We start from the raw sequence: 16,729 nt of genomic DNA, 5'->3' as shown, positions 1-16,729 counted from the left end.
CAAATTAACATTTAACAATAAGTTTACATTTAAACCAAAGTATAATTCATTGGCTATCCGTGCTATATAAATTTAAAAAAATCCGTGCACGCATTTAAGAGGAATAAGCAGTGAAAATGATATACTAAAGTAAACACAACCCCATATTCGTGAATCGGAATTAAAAACGAATTTTTTAAGACATTTCCCGTGAAAATTGGTGCACGTTTTCGGAAAAGCCGCTCTGCTGAACATTTACCAATTAATTAAAGAACATCAATAATTACGCGTATATAATTTATAGAAAATATATTTTTAACATCTAAAGACGTGTAAAGTGCAATAGTGAATTTTTGATTTCGGGAAATACGATATTTTTCTATTAAAACAAAGAAAATATTGTTTTTAAAAACACGCGCCTAACATATTCGTAAAGTAGAACTAAAAACGAGTATTTTAAGACATTTCCCGTGAAAATTGGTGCACGTTTTCGGAAAAGCCGCTCTGCTGAACATTTACCTAATAAATTTGTTGGCGCTTTAGTAATAATGTCTAGAGAACATATTACCAAGGAGTGCCCAAACGATGCAACGAAAAAGGAATGGCAGCGCTGGTGTCGCTTATGCGGCAAATATGATGGCCACTATTTTGATATTTTCATTGAATACCTTGACGATGCTCAGCAACACCTTGACGATGCTATAAACAAATTCTTTCATATACAAGTAAGGATAGTTGATTTAAGATAAAATATCACCCGATCTAGTATATTATTTGCACAGATAAAACCAAGTGACGAGCTTCCAGTATTATTGTGTGCAGAATGCTACACTTTCATCAACTACATAAAAAATTTTGCGGATCATGTTTCAAAGGTGCAAGCAATGTATCAAGAGTTGCTAGATTCAGCTAATACTACAATTACTGATATCAAATACATATATGAGAAATATGGCATATTCAAGTTGGAACCGTATGTGCAGCACACTTTGGCTGAAACGGTTAATCATATAGCGCCAACTGCAATCGAGCAAATATTCGTAACGGATGTGCCAGTATTAAAAATTAAAGATGAAGAAGTGGAAGAGACGCCGGCAATAGTAAAAAATCTCGAAGCTGAAATCAAAGTAGAATTTGAAGATCCCTTCGCACGAAATGCCTCAAGAAATGTGCAAGCACATGCTGAAACAAGTGAGGACAGTGACAGTAGTGCTAGTAATAGCCACACTTTTTCTTCTGACACTGAATATCGAGTAGCGGAAAAGAAAACGGTACATATGCAGAGAACAAATCCTAAAGTGAGTTCAAATAGTACTACTGCCTACGATAATGACCAAAACGAGGGCAGTTACGTCTGTGATATCTGCAACCAGCGTTTTGTTCAATACAGAAATTATGTGTGTCATATGAAGTATAAACACGGAACGGAAGCACCACACCGATGTAAGAGCTGTGCAAGTTTCTTCAAATACAAAAAGGAGTTGCAACGACATTTTAGAAAAATGCACGCTCCGAAGATTTATCCCTGTCCACATTGTGAGCGAAAATTTAAAAGAGCCAAAGATGCCGAAAATCACATCAAAGCAGAGCACGAAGGTGAAGGTTCACTTATTTGTGAAGAGTGCGGCGAAAGTGTGCGGACGAAAGAGAAGCTGCTGGAACATATGGCCATACACACAGGCCGTGGCGCATTCGAGTGTAAAGAATGCGGCAAATGCTTTGCGCGAAAATTCTATTTGAAGGTACTGAAATATTTTATGTTACTTTGTAGATTTTATTATTATGTGCATATTTACAGATACACGCGGAAATTCATGGTGATAAACATGTTTGTGGGGAATGTGGTTTAGAACTGACGACGTCCAAAGCACTGAAATTACACAGTAGAGTGCATTCGAATGAAATGCCGTATAAATGTGATTATTGTGGACGCAGATTCAAACGTACAAAGAATTTGAAACGTCACTTGATAACGCACACTGGTCTCAAGCCATTTTCCTGTGACTTCTGCGATAAAACATTTTCGACCAGTTCAAGCTGTCGTTATCACAAAAAGCACTTGCATCCAAAGGAACTGGCCGAATTAGAGGCGGCAGGAGTGAAGGCATATACCAAAAATATACCCAAAATAGAAGTATTGAAAGCAATGTAAGTAAAAACATTGAATTCAGTAAAAAGTGTGAAAGCTAATAATCTTTTGTTCACAGCACACAAGCGACTGGAAAAGTGAAGGAGGCAGGTGATTTTAGTATAAGTGATAAGCGCATAAAACTTCCAAAACTGGACGCGCATTTAATTGATCAGTGAAACCAAGTGTTCTAAGTTTGAATTGGAAATAAAGTTAATATTTTACAGCCAACTCAGCTTGAAAATAATTAGTGTTTTTGTGGCAATGAATTTGAATCAGTTTAGTTTCGTTGTCTTAAAAGCGGTTAGTTTCTTTATACCACTGAAAAGGTGAAATGTGGTACAATCTTTCTGGAAATTCGACTAAAATGATCCATTCATTCGCTTTCGTTCTGTATGTTCAAAGTATCATGACCCAGTGAGAATTCACCTTTAAAATGTAATTTCCATACAATAGTCTGAAGATTTTTTCGAAAATATTATCACTAAATAAAAATACGCAATTTTAAAACGCTTTTGTGATTGTTTTATTCATGTTTTGTACATATTAAGTCATGAATTAATATTTTATTTTGTATAAGTGCATAGAAATACTTAATTTTTAAATAATAAATACTGGCAGAAAGCAATTTTAGACAAAGAAAAGATTTCAAGTACTGTGCATTTTTATGAATATTCATCTATAACAAAAGCTTGCATTTAAACACAGCATTTTACAAACATTTTAAAGCATTGTAATCGAAAGCTTCTGCATTTTAGTGCTTAATTGAACTTTAAATTAGAAGAGCGTTCTAATACTCTAGCTATTTTTATTTTCTTTATTCTTTTTTTTTAGATGAGGGCACTCTTACACATAATGAAAGATTCAAATTAATTTCAGCATCGTTAAACAATTATTTATCTATATTCCTTAAGTAAATGCAGTTAAATACAAGATTTGCGAAAACCTTTAAGACACTGAAACGCGCTTTAATATACCGTATACACAGTTTTGTACTGCAAATTAAATTAAATGTACACAAAACTTCTCAATCATCTGCAATATGCACAAGTTCATATATGACTGGAATACCCAGTTTATACCCTTTAAATATTTGTTTCATAATTCAACTCGAGGTTCCTTAACTCATAGGACCTCACTTCCAAAAGAGAATCATCTTTGAAAGAGAGTTGGCGATAGTACCGAATTTCCGGTTTTTAGTGCTTGTATGAAGTCAATACACAATAGTGAATCCTTAATGTTGTACCAGGACATTGTTGTTTTTGTAGTGGCACAATTCTGACTACAACCATGTACGGAGTATAAATCAAACTGCTGTTAGTAAATACAAGTTTTTCCATTTACCTAGCCATTGAACTAGATCAGCCCTGGCTCTGAGGCTTGGTAAAATGCTGGCATTCGGATTTACAACAAAATTCCACTTTCATTTGTCAAAATTTCGACACATTCTTACTAACTGGCAGTATTCGGCATAATCAGCTTTAAATTTTAAGCCACTAATTGGTCCTTTGGTAAAACACTTCGCCGTAGATTTTAAAAGGCGTGAGCTCATGCCATTTCTGAAAAAAGTAATTTTTTACACTAAAAAAAACAAGAAAAACACGTTAACTTCGGTTGCGCAGTATCTACATACATATGTACATATATCTATAATAAATTAAAATTGGAAGTCCTCTTCGCAGCAGAGTGCGGTGTTCCTTTTTGCGTTTGAGCCACTGCACATATTTTATGGGATCTCTGACGCTTCCTTCTGGATGTTACAAAATTCATGCAAATTTAATATACCCAATTCATAGTATAAAAACATGTACAATTAAACCGTTAAACCTTTTTTTAAATCTTGAGAAGTAGCAAGGTTAACACATTCACAATGACTGCTTGGTGAATTTTAAATGGTAACACATTGAGGGCAGATTTTTATGGTTATAAGTCGCTTATTATTTTATTTGCTAATAGGAATGTTACCAATCCATTTAAGTAAAATTATTATTTAACGATAATTGTCCAAACAGAAACTCTTATAAGAGTCAATTAAATTTTCATATATTTTATCATTACCCAATGCTACTGTCAAATAAATTAACCATCGCAAAAAGTCATACGCTACTCGTAGGGTGAGTTTTGCATAAAGCTGGCTACAAACGCATTTATTACATACTTGTTTTAATTTTTCATTAGTTTTTATTTCACTTCAACAGTTTTCACACAACTTCCATAGTTATGATTATTATGCAACATATTTATTAGATAATAATTCGAAAAGAAACTAATATGTCTAGTTTTACTGGCGAAGTCCTACGACAAGAACGGACGAATATGACACACGTAGGTAGCCAGCTTTATTTATACTAATTCGTTTTAACTTACTCTTTGCTTTCATTTTCCACAATAAAAACAGTGTTAATGCCAAAGTAGTATTCCTGTAAACATAAAATAAGTAAACATAATAAATTTGTTGGCGCTTTAGTAATAATGTCTAGAGAACATATTACCAAGGAGTGCCCAAACTATGCAACGAAAAAGGAATGGCAGCGCTGGTGTCGCTTATGCGGCAAATATGATGGCCACTATTTCGATATTTTCATTGAGGGACTACAACCAACCTCTTCTCAGCAACACCTTGACGATGTTATAAACAAATTCTTTCATATTCAAGTAAGGATAGTTGATTTAAGATAAAATATTACCCGATCTAGTATATTAATTTCACAGATAAAACCAAGTGACGAGCTTCCAGTATTATTGTGTGCAGAATGCTACACTTTCATCAACTACTTGAAAAATTTCGCGGATCATGTTTCAAAGGTGCAAGCAATGTATCAAGAGTTGCTAGATTCAGCTAATACTACAATTACTGATATCAAATACATATATGAGAAATATGGCATATTCAAGTTGGAACCTTATGTGCAGCACACTTTGGCTGAAACGGTTAATCATATAGCGCCAACTGCAATCGAGCAAATATTCGTAACGGATGTGCCAGTATTAAAAATTAAAGATGAAGAAGTGGAAGAGACGCCGGCAATAGTAAAAAATCTCGAAGCTGAAATCAAAGTAGAATTTGAAGATCCCTTCGCACGAAATGCCTCAAGAAATGTGCAAGCACATGCTGAAACAAGTGAGGACAGTGACAGTAGTGCTAGTAATAGCCACACTTTTTCTTCTGACACTGAATATCGTGTAGCGGAAAAGAAAACGGTACATATGCAGAGAACAAATCCTAAAGTGAGTTCAAATAGTACTACTGCCTACGATAATGACCAAAACGAGGGCAGTTACGTCTGTGATATCTGCAACCAGCGTTTTGTTCAATACAGAAATTATGTGTGGCATATGAAGAATAAACACGGAACAGAAACACCACACCAATGTAAGAGCTGTTCAAGTTTCTTCAAATACAAAAAGGAGTTGCAACGACATTTTAGAAAAATGCACGCTCCGAAGATTTATCCCTGTCCACATTGTGAGCGAAAATTTAAAAGAGCCAAAGATGCCGAAAATCACATCAAAGCAGAGCACGAAGGTGAAGGTTCACTTATTTGTGAAGAGTGCGGCGAAAGTGTGCGGACGAAAGAGAAGCTGCTGGAACATATGGCCATACACACAGGCCGTGGCGCTTTCGAGTGTAAAGAATGCGGCAAATGCTTTGCGCGAAAATTCTATTTGAAGGTACTGAAATATTTTAGACTTTTGTAGACTTAATTATTATGTGCATATTTACAGAGACACGCGGAAATTCATGGTGATAAACACGTTTGTGGTGAATGTGGCTTGGAACTGACGACGTCCAAAGCACTGAAATTACACAGTAGAGTGCATTCGAATGAAATGCCGTATAAATGTGATTATTGTGGACGCAGATTTAAACGGACAAAAAATTTGAAAGGTCACCTAATAACGCACACTGGTCTCAAGCCATTTTCCTGTGACTTCTGCGATAAAACATTTTCGACCGGTTCAAGCTGTCGTTATCACAAAAAGCACTTGCATCCAAAGGAGCTAGCCGAATTAGAGGCGGCAGGAGTGAAGGCATATACCAAAAATATACCCAAAATAGAAGTATTGAAAGCAATGTAAGTAAAAATATTGAATTCAGTAAAAAGTGTGAAAGCTAATAATCTTTTGTTCACAGCACACAAGCGACTGGAAAAGTGAAGGAGGCAGGTGATTTTAGTATAAGTGATAAGCGCATAAAACTTCCAAAACTGGACGCGCATTTAATTGATCAGTGAAATCAAATGTTTTAAGTTTGAATTTGAAATAAAGTTAATATTTTACAGTCAAACTCAGCTTGAAAATAATTAGTGTTTTTGTGGCAATGAATTTGAATTAGTTTAGTTTCGTTGTCTTAAAAGCGGTTATATTAGTTTCTTTATACCACTGAAAAAGTGAAATGTGATACAATCTTTCTGGAAATTCGACTAAAATGATCCATTCATTCGCTTTCGTTCTGTAAGTTCAAAGTATCGTGACCCAGTGAGAATTCACCTTTAAAATCTAATTTCCATATGATAGTCTGAAGATTGTTTCGAAATATTGTCACTAAATAAAAATACGCAACTTTAAAACGCTTTTGTGATTGTTTTATTCATGTTTTGTACATATTAAGTCATGAATTAATATTTTATTTTGTATAAGTGCATAGAAATACTTATTTTTAAATAATAAATACTGGCAGAAAGCAATTTTAGACAAAGAAAAGTTCTCAAGTACCGTGCATTTTTATGAATATTCGTCTATTACAAAAGCTTACATTTAAACACAGCATTTCACAAACATTTTTAAAGCATTGTAATCGAAAGCTTCTGCATTTTAGCGCTTAATTGAACTTTAAATTAGAAGAGCGTTCTAATACTCTAGTAACGGGCTATTTTTATTTTCTTTATTCTTTTTTTTAGCGGAGGGCGCCTCTTACACATAATGATTCAAATTAATTTCAGCATCGTTAAACAATTATTTCGCTGTACTCCTTAAGTAAATGCAAAAACCTTTAAGACACTGAAACGCGCTTAAAAATACCGTATACACAGTTTTGTACTATAAATTAAATGTACACAAAACTTCTCAATCATCTGCAATATGCACAAGTTCATATATTTAATAGAGAAATAAAGCATTTTAACAAAGCAATAAAAAAAATAAACAATAAGTAATAGTTTTGTATACATATGCAAGTCCAGCAGAGCTATTTCAAAGTTATTATTATATTATTTGTAAGTATGAATGGCAACATTCTATATAAGTTAAAATTAAATCATGATAACATAAATATTTCAGATTTGTGGAAACAAAATACAAATTGTGAAATATTTAATACACAAAGCAAAAAATTAAAAATAGAATAAAAAACATAGTATACCCTTCCGCCTAGTCATTATGACCATTATAAACAACGCACAGCACTATTTGGGGCTACACTACAACCACAAATATACAATTAATATAGACTTGTCTTTTTCATGATGCGCAAAAACTCATCCTGATTCACCACACCATCATGATCCAAATCAGCTTCATCAATCATTTCACGCAACTCCTCATCGGTCAATGTTTCGCCCAATTCGCGTGCAACGCGTTTTAGATTTTTAAAGGAAATCGAGCCAGTATCGTCGTCATCGAACAGACGAAATGCTTTTAATATTTCCTCCTTAGTGTCCTTCTCAGCCATTTTCATGGTCATTAGTTGTAGGAAGTCATTGAATGATATGCGTCCAGTGCCATCTTTATCGATTTCGGCAATCATTCGTTTGATTTCCTCTTTCTTCGGCTCAAAACCAAGCGCTCGAATTGCAACCTTCAGCTCCTTGACCTCTATAAAACCGGTGCACTCCGTATCGAATAGATCGAAAGCCTCCTTAATGTCGGCTTTTTGTGCTTCGGAAAGCTCAAATTTGGGGCCGGATTTTTTACGCTGCATCGTAGACGGATGCTGGCGCTTACCCGGCAAAGTAGCGTTCGACGGACTGTGATCCATTCTCAAGTGTTTGATTTCTTCTTTCAACTGGATTTAAAACGAAATATAACAGCTAAGCAAATATTTTTCGTTAATAAATTTATTATTAATAGTTTTAGCACTTTTCTTGCAGGACGTTGATCTGCAAATGAAAACTCACACACTCTTGTTGGCTATTTGGTGGTGATTTATTTGTTTGAAAATTATAAACAACAACGACGCGTTGCTGTGACCACAACAGTGCCGTGACCGTGGTCACCAACGCCCTTACTGTAGGACTCGGTTCTACCAGGGACGTGTGCACGTATTAGATCCTGCTATGCTAGTGAGAGCAATTTTCTGGTTATTTCGATGTCAATATTTTTCTTTTGAAAAATCGAAGTAAGCGAAGTGCGGTCTACGTATTTCACAAAATAAAATTCACAAGGTAGTAGTTAGGAGTAAAACAGGTGGGTGATTCGTTGTTCTTGTATACACAATTTCCAAATTTAGTAGAATTCATTCAACCACCCCTTCCATATGTGTGTTCAATATCCTTTTAATTGCCTTTTACCAAAGGTGGTGTTTTATTTATTTTTATTGGCATTTCACGGTCAAACAGCTGACCGTTCGCGGGTAAACCCAACATTGCCATATTATGCTAAAGATATTTCATTATAAGTTTTGAGGATAGTTATTGTATAAAGAATTTTCAAATGTTTATTGAGTTTTAAATGATTTCTGTTAATTGCAATTTAACTCTTTTCTTTCTGATAAGTTTTATGTATACGACTTTTTTAACACAAATATGCTATATGTATATCGAAGAGACGTTCACATATCTTGATTCTCGTCTGCGCTAGTCCTCTAACAAAATTATTACGAAATTCAGTATAAGTATATGTATGAGTTTACATAAAATGAATAAAAGCTATTAAAATTAGCGCAAAAGTTGGGTTTTGGTCAAATAAAATAAAATGCAAAATGTTAATAATTTGCTATCATTTGCAAAATGGGGAGATGGTAGATCACAGATGGTGGGCAAGAGGGGAAAGCAGCACAGGTCTGGTCTGGTCTGGCTAGAATTTTATTACTTTCATTCAGAAATCGTATATTTTCTTAGCAACATCCGGATTCCGGAAGCAGTTATTTTATTTTTTTTAAACGTATTGTATAACCGCCGTCCCTAAATAAAAGAGGCAATATCTAATCACTGTCCAAAATTGTTCATGCTCATTTGTAGATTTTGTACGGCGCATACCCAAATAAACGCTGCGGCAACGCTGAGCGGTAAAAAACTCGATTTGACAGTGTGTTAAGAAGTAAAGTTAGCTGCAGAAAACAAATGCTTGTAAAAATGGATGTAAGTATTATTAACAAATTGTTTAGTTTTATATTTAATTTAATTTTGTACTACTTTAGAATTTTGAGAAAATAATAGAAATTGTAGAAATCAACCCTTGTCTCTATGATAAAAGAGATGAAAAATATAAAGACTTTAAGCATAAAGAGCGGGTTTGGATGGAAATCGCCAATCAAGTAAATCTTTCGGGTATGTTAATCAAAATTATATGTAATTAGAAATAGCTAATAAAATATTTTTGTTTTTTTAGCAAGAGAGTGTAAGGTAAAGTGGAAGAGTCTGCGCGACAAATATAGAAAGATGAAACTTTCCGAAGATCAACCGTCCGGTTCAGGACACACTTGGAAGTATATGGAGAGTCTAGAGTTTTTGACAGAAACAATGGATCCTATCAGGTATGACGAAACGTCGTTTATAGACATATGTGAAAAAATAATGAAAAATGTAAATTTTGAATATCCAGTACAACCACTAACGCCAAAATGGACACATCAGAACTGTTAGTAGATGATCAGATATTCCGCACCACACCAAAACAAAAACGTTGTAACGATGATCTCTTCAATGATGTTCTAAAAGCAATGAAGAGGAAATATGAAGGACCACAATCTTCAAACAATAACAAATATGAACATTTCTTCGGTATGCTTGGGAACAAATTGGATAAACTAACAGAAAGTGAAGTTGATGAAGTGGAAATTGAAATTTTAAACTTAGTTAACAAAAAAATTAATGCATCCAGAAAAACATCGAAAGGTATTTATCGATGAATTCAATTTAATATTTCAACTTCTTTTTCTGTTTAGCCAATTTGTTCGTACTACTAGCTAGGATATTAAAACTTTATATTTTAAATTTAAGTTACTTTAAAACAAAAATATCTAAAAGACAGGAGAATAAATCGTTTTCTTATTGATATTTATTTAAATATACATGTTTCTATTTATGAAGAATTTAAATATTCAGAGAGTGCATTTCTAAAACTTAAAGCTGTTTGATTCGATGTAATGTAATTTAGCAGTTAGTAAATCATGTCATTTGCACTCATCATATGTGACCTGGTCTACGAAAAGGGAGCTAACGTGCGAAACAAGTTATGACTTTTTGGATTCTATCACGTGAAAAAGCATCTCATCTTCCATCCGAATCAACTAAAAGGTGAAAATTGATTTTTTGACACCTAAGCCCCCTTTCCGTACACCAGGTCACATATGGTGATTATTGATTTACTATGCAGTAGTAGAGTTCACCTCAGAAAATTATAAAGCACTATTGCTAATACAACCCGAAAATATGGACACGAAATTGTATTTCCTATAATTTTATAAAATTGAAAAATAATAATTAAAAATATTAATTTAATAAGATTGTACCGAATTATGAGAAGCGCATGTTAATTACTTTTGAAATGCAAAATGAGATTTTTATTGAATAAAACTGGAAATTATAGAGTCGGACAGAGGAATCGCTTGAAGCTTATATGCGCGAAAAAAGGGCGGAGATACCTAATCATGATTGGAAAAATAAATTTTATTATTAATAAGTCGATAATTGGTACAAATATACTCGTATATTCATGAATAAATTCATCATCTGGACACTTGAAACTATCGAAATTTGCTAAGATATCCAAGGCAGCAAAAAATCTATTTTTTAGAGCTGTGTGATGTGTTTTCTCTTATTCCTAAAATAAAATAGCTTTTTTAGTCGAAATGGGTCACTGAATGGTAAGAAAATTATGGTAAAGGTCATTGTACTTCAGGTGTAAATGGCCAATTATTTACATACGTATGTATGTGTATATGGGTAATCAATCTCCATTGGTTTTATGGCGTGCAGCGTGAACACGACAGTTTGTGACAAACATGACAACAACACAAACAAGAATTCGCAACCACAATATAAGTGAAGTACACACGATCGGCGTAATCGGCTTAATGTAATTGAATAACAGTTTTCATGCAGATTCGCTACTTGTATGCAAGAAGAAATTCTAAGAAACCTGTTATCAACAAGAAGAAAGAAAGAAATTATTTAGTAAATGTATGAAACAAGTATTGATTTTTGTAACTTGTGCGACAATTAATTTTAAGAGAATGTAAATGTTTTAAGGAAAAGTAAAATTAAAATGAAACGCACACGCAAAAAGCGAGTTTATTATAGTTTTTTAAGGTCTTTGTATCGTAAATCGTGACAAATTTGAATTTCTTATTGTTAAAGGATCGTGTAAATTAGCCACCTTCAAAGATGCGTCAAACCACAAACCATATAATCGAAAAAAATTAAATAACATGTTAGCATCGGCGCATGCGTGAGCCCGTCTCTATAAATTTCAAGTCAATAAATTATTTTTCTTATCGATTTAGAGTAAATCTAAATATGCAAACTGGTCGGATTAACGCAGAATGCGTCGATGAAAGTTAATTAGCACCAAATCACGATTTTCTACAAATGTGTCTGGCAATTAATCAATTATAGGGCACTTAAGCTGTTGACAGTTTTGCCGAAAACGAAACGACACCACAGGCCGTTTAAGAAAACAAAAGAACAAGCCACAAATAAATAATTCCTTTTTTTCTAGTTTTAAATAATATTTTATCTTTCGTCTACGCAAACTTTTCAAAGAGGCTTGAGAAATTCGTCATCAGTAAACATATAGTATCTAGGAAGTATGGAAATTATCTCAATATGTGTTATATTTAGTACTCACGACTCCGTTGTTGGAGTATCTCAGTACCCTCCTACGGGGGAAATATCTTCATAGCGTTGGACTTTTCAAAGGTTTTTAACAGCGTCTGTAGGACTCTGGTCAAACTGCGCTTCCTCCAGAAATGAAGAATGAAGCGTTAAAATTCCAACGATAAACAAAACTTAAACACCGCGATTGTGACAAAAGTACAGAGCCGAAACAAGAATCGCAAGTTACAATCCGGTAGTACTTGGGCAAAACCAAAGATGCGTTGTTAGCGACATACTTACCAGGTAATCGGCCGGCCGGTCATTCGGCGGTCGTCTAGATGCAGCAGGACGCCGATGGAGAAGATACAGATTTGCCAGATTACCACACTTCGGACTATAGCAGGATGTATTCCATCGAACATCTTCATAGCGAAACTGCATGCTTCCAGTTAAGGAGCATAACTCACTTCTCTCCAAACAGTTTCTGGTAGGGTATTTTGGCAGTCACATGTTTGAAGCTGAGCCGCCACCGACCAACATCACTCCTGTCACACAACTCAGCTGTTATCCAGTCACGGATACTTCAGTAAGTACCTCCACAGAATGGGAAAAGTCGAAAAACTGTAAAGCCTATACAACGACATGACAGGAGACGACATTGAACACACATTCTCTGAATATGTGCGATGACAACGAGAACGCACCGCCGTTGAAGACCTGGTTGGACAATTTAATTAGCGTCATGTCAGAAGCTTAAAGCTTAAGTTGCCGCGTGAAACCAGAGTAACTCTAGCGCAGCTTCGTTCAGGTTATTGTAGCTGGGAAAATTCCTAATTATTTAAAATATACCATGACATATGTATGTACATAACCTATGTCCTGCATGCAATGAGTCACCGAATGACATTAATCAACTCTTTGCATTCCCAATGATACCAACTCACTTAACTCCAATCTCCTTTCGGCCCGAACCTGTCGAAACAGCTTCCTCGGCCTACCGGCAAATGACTTCAATGACACTTAACTTATTGCTTTCCTCTAAGCAGGATCTGTATAATCGTTACAACAATAATAATGTCAAATGGATCTAATGAAAGATTTTTGGTTTTACTCGTTTTACTCTTGATGATCGGAGACTTCGAATCCCTAGCTTTTTTATCGATGTTGTTTCAATTGATAATGTCGAACATTACTACTCTTATAACCTACCCGCCCAGGAAGTCGGGCAACCATCCCAAACCCAATACATTAAAGAGTTATAGAGAAAAGGATGGACGGATTGACGATCACACCTACACAAGAGTTTCGATCTTTGCGTTGCAGGGAAGTAACAGAAACGCTAAGCCTAAGGAATGAAAAGTCAACCATTTAATCGACGCAATTTAGAAGAAGGCAATTAAAGAGGACAGACTTTTCCATTTGTTTTATTATGTATTTATTTATTATAAATAGAACATTATGCCACTAAAAACCGCAAAACTAAGACAAAAACATGTGAGAAGGGTAAGTAACGCAAAAAACAAATAGAAGAGTGAAAATTTATTGAAAGCCTGAATCATCGCGGCATGCATTGAACGTGCACTGAGTCAAAGTGTGATACGGTTGTCTAGAGACTAAAAACAATGAAGCAAGAAAGCTTTGGAGGCAAATTTTTATATAAATATATTTATATATTATATAAATAATTACATTTATGTATATATTAGCAAAAGAATGATTTGAAAGAAAAATATTATTCCCTGATAAGACACTATTGTAAATAGTTAAAGAAAAATTTATTTATAAACACATTGCTCAAGCTTGAAAAGCAAATTTAAAGCTGGGAAGCAACAACGGAAAGTAGAAGGCAAGCTAGCTGACGTTATCACTAAATGCAGGTTTGTTTTAAGGAGATAAGGAGCTAATGAAGCAATTATGACTTTCAACAACTTGCAGCATTCAAATAAACTTTCATGTTTCTTCTTTACTAAATTATATGGGAAAAACCACTAGCTGGACGAATATTCCATAATCGACTCCTTTTCATAATTGACTGTTTGGGTTTGGATAGTGCAGCGGTACCATGCTTTGCAGTCCGTCATTTCTGTCCAAAGGGAATTCGGACAGGATTTTAGTGGCACTTCTTCGAGTGGATTGACCATTATGAGGTTGGTAAACATACTTGCGGCATCTGGAAGTATCGCAAGAAGACCGTACCATCGAGATTCATATGTTTGTGTTTAAAAATCGCGGTCTTGCATCGTCAATGCAGGCAAATCCAAGAGTTTCATCATCGATAATTGAGGCCGTCCCGACTTCAGCCCTTTTTTATGGTTTTGTAGTACGATTCGTGAGCCACCTTGTAGTTGCCTGTCAACAAGTCATGACTAATCGATTGGTATTTAGGGTTCCAAGAACAACTCAAAAAATGCTGTAGATAGCTCCTCTTGAGTAAATAAAAATTTCACATATTTGTTAATGAATAAAGAGCCTCAAAAAGGGATATTCCGAAATCCTATCTCACTTCGACTGCATCCCTGATAACTTGTAACATTGTTTCGTGGATCCAACTCTTAGTACAATTTTCTCCATGCACATACGTCTGACGTAGTCGCTGTAGAGTAAGCGCAGTGAGCTTCTTCATGGATGGATCGAAGTTCAAAGCGAAGGATGGAGGGAGGTCTTATTCCGTGAGCTCTCAATCAACTCTTGCTTCTGAATACCGGACAATTATAGTTTCAAGCAGAAGTGGCAGCAGATGTATTTCTCCGAAGTGCAGCTTCAGATGGAGCCGACTTTCCTATGGTCCTCGCGCGCTTAGCCAGCTTGAGGATGTAAGCAAGCAGTACTTCTGCTTTGCGAAATCTTTTTGGCTCAGTGTAGGACGTAAAAGGTCTACTGAACGACTTGATTCTGCAAGATTCGCATCATCACAATTGCAGGTGTTGTAACTGGACAATGTTCTATTGGCCCTCACGCGGTGAAGCTAAAGATTTTGGAGGACATTATTAGTCAAAATTGCATAGAGGAAAATGAGATGGAAACATCTAGACATTTTTACCCATTTCGGTGTCATAACGGGTTTTTCAATAGGGACAAATCAGTCTCTTACACGTCGTTCTCAAACTTTGGGCATCTCTGTGACGAATTTTGCGAAAAGTTCCCTACAAGATCAAATTGACGCAAGAACTGAAGCCGCTTGACCATCAAAATCGTATGCTAGTAAATTGGGTTGAGCGTTACTGGTGAGGCAGCAATCCACAAGTACACCATCAGTCACCATTGCATCCCGAAAAAAATACGGTTTAGTGCGGCTTATGGCCTGGCGGCGTCATAGGGCCGTACTTCTTTTGTGATGATCGAAACCGGCAGGTTACTGTGAATGAGAATCGATAAGGCTAAATGATAACCGAATATTTTTGACCCGAATTTGATGATATGGACCTGGACAATATGTGGTTTTAACAGGATGGCGCCACAAGCCACACAGCGAATGTCATAATCGATTTATTGAAACCAAGTTTGGTGAACATGTTATCTGACGAAATGGACCAGTCAAATGACCGAGGCGGCGGAGGCGATTTGACGCCGTGAGAATATTTCCTGTGGGGGTACGTCAAATCGAAGGTCTATGCCACCAAGCCAGCGACGATTTATAAACTTCGTCCTTAAGGTCCTTAAGACCTTCAGCACTGTCTTACTGCAACAACAAAAACATGCATAACACCATCGATTTTAACATTTTAGCTTTTGGAAGGCAAAATTTATTGTATTTTTTTTTTAATTTTTAAATTTTATTATAATTTTTTTATTTAATTAATTTATTTTTTTTTTAATTTTCGCTCAAATAAGCAAAAAAGCAAGCAATATCCCTCAAGTAAAATTTTCAGCTAAACTCACTCAAGGCAGTAAATACATATGTTTCTCTTCATAACGCAACATTGCAACATCTGTCCGGTTTCGGCCAAAAGTCAACAACAAAAAATGCAATCAATTGCCGGCCGGTGAAAACAAATAAGGAAACACATAAGCTGCTGCCGCGCGTTGCCCATGAAAATTTAGACACTAAAGCTGTCATTGCGTTTGCGACGTGACGTGCCCCTTATGGCCGGCCGCGCAGTCGCCGCAGCTGCTGGAGTAGCTGTTAACACCAGTCCGACAGGCGCGCGAGCAAGCGCAACAACTAAACGGCCAACAACAAACATAAAGGAAACGCTTTATTGCATGCTTTGCCAGCATTGCAAAGCTTTTGATTTTTTAGTTTCATTTTCAAGTATGTCGTATTGCTTGCAACGATATATATTGTTTTTTTAATTTCCAAGTTTTATGCTTTTTCGCTGCTGAATTCCTGAAAGCATCTTACGCATGGCATTTTTACATAATTTACTCATTCCGAAGGCGACAATTTTTTTGTTATTTAAATCTTCGCTATTTGTGTGACAGTTGCCATTGCACACGCGCGCAGCTGTGGTGCTGCGTTTTGGTATTTTATAATTTATTTCTTATTTTTTTTTGTAATTTTTTCTTAATTTGTTTTTAATTTTTTTTATTCTTTTAATGATTTTTTCTTATTTTTTGATCTTTATTTTGTCTTATTTTTTTACTATTTTTTATTGTTGTTGTACAAGTGGTCATCCACAGCCTCAGCTCAGCCGTTGTGACTGCA

The 16,729-nt window shown here is 35.3% G+C and overlaps 4 protein-coding genes across 5 annotated transcripts; 3 read left to right on the top strand and 1 right to left on the bottom strand.

The window, feature by feature from the left end:
* The first annotated feature begins 416 nt into the window (after positions 1-416).
* LOC120767637 (zinc finger protein OZF-like) lies at positions 417-2,338 on the top strand. The gene is made up of 4 exons (XM_040093804.1): positions 417-704; positions 762-1,721; positions 1,778-2,127; positions 2,187-2,338. Exons 1-4 carry the CDS (start codon positions 528-530, stop codon positions 2,284-2,286), a joined length of 1,587 nt encoding a protein of 528 aa, XP_039949738.1. The 5' UTR covers positions 417-527; the 3' UTR covers positions 2,287-2,338.
* A 2,175-nt stretch (positions 2,339-4,513) lies between these two features.
* Positions 4,514-6,395, top strand: LOC120767636 (zinc finger protein OZF-like). Its single transcript, XM_040093803.1, has 4 exons — positions 4,514-4,762; positions 4,820-5,779; positions 5,834-6,183; positions 6,243-6,395. Exons 1-4 carry the CDS (start codon positions 4,580-4,582, stop codon positions 6,340-6,342), a joined length of 1,593 nt encoding a protein of 530 aa, XP_039949737.1. The 5' UTR covers positions 4,514-4,579; the 3' UTR covers positions 6,343-6,395.
* Positions 6,396-6,663: 268 nt separating this feature from the next.
* LOC120767638 (caltractin) lies at positions 6,664-8,646 on the bottom strand. 2 transcript variants are annotated; one of them, XM_040093805.1, is made up of 2 exons: positions 8,224-8,646; positions 6,664-8,136 (listed from the first exon to the last, which is right to left on the bottom strand). In XM_040093805.1, exon 2 carries the CDS (start codon positions 8,082-8,084, stop codon positions 7,548-7,550), a length of 537 nt encoding a protein of 178 aa, XP_039949739.1. In that variant the 5' UTR covers positions 8,085-8,136; positions 8,224-8,646; the 3' UTR covers positions 6,664-7,547. The 2 variants fall into 2 exon arrangements, with proteins under 2 accessions (XP_039949739.1, XP_039949740.1); XM_040093806.1 differs by having other exon boundaries at positions 6,664-8,111.
* Positions 8,647-9,310: 664 nt separating this feature from the next.
* Positions 9,311-10,520, top strand: LOC120768225. Its single transcript, XM_040094803.1, has 4 exons — positions 9,311-9,405; positions 9,465-9,594; positions 9,656-9,800; positions 9,869-10,520. The coding sequence occupies exons 1-4, from the start codon at positions 9,388-9,390 to the stop codon at positions 10,173-10,175; spliced, it is 600 nt and encodes a 199-aa protein (XP_039950737.1). The 5' UTR covers positions 9,311-9,387; the 3' UTR covers positions 10,176-10,520.
* The last annotated feature ends 6,209 nt before the right edge of the window (positions 10,521-16,729 follow it).

Source organism: Bactrocera tryoni, chromosome 2, assembly GCF_016617805.1.
Source record: "Bactrocera tryoni isolate S06 chromosome 2, CSIRO_BtryS06_freeze2, whole genome shotgun sequence".
NCBI classification, from domain to species: Eukaryota; Metazoa; Arthropoda; class Insecta; order Diptera; family Tephritidae; genus Bactrocera; species Bactrocera tryoni.
The sequence above is the reverse complement of the archived record's forward strand: the minus strand, read 5'-3'. Positions and strand labels throughout refer to the sequence as shown.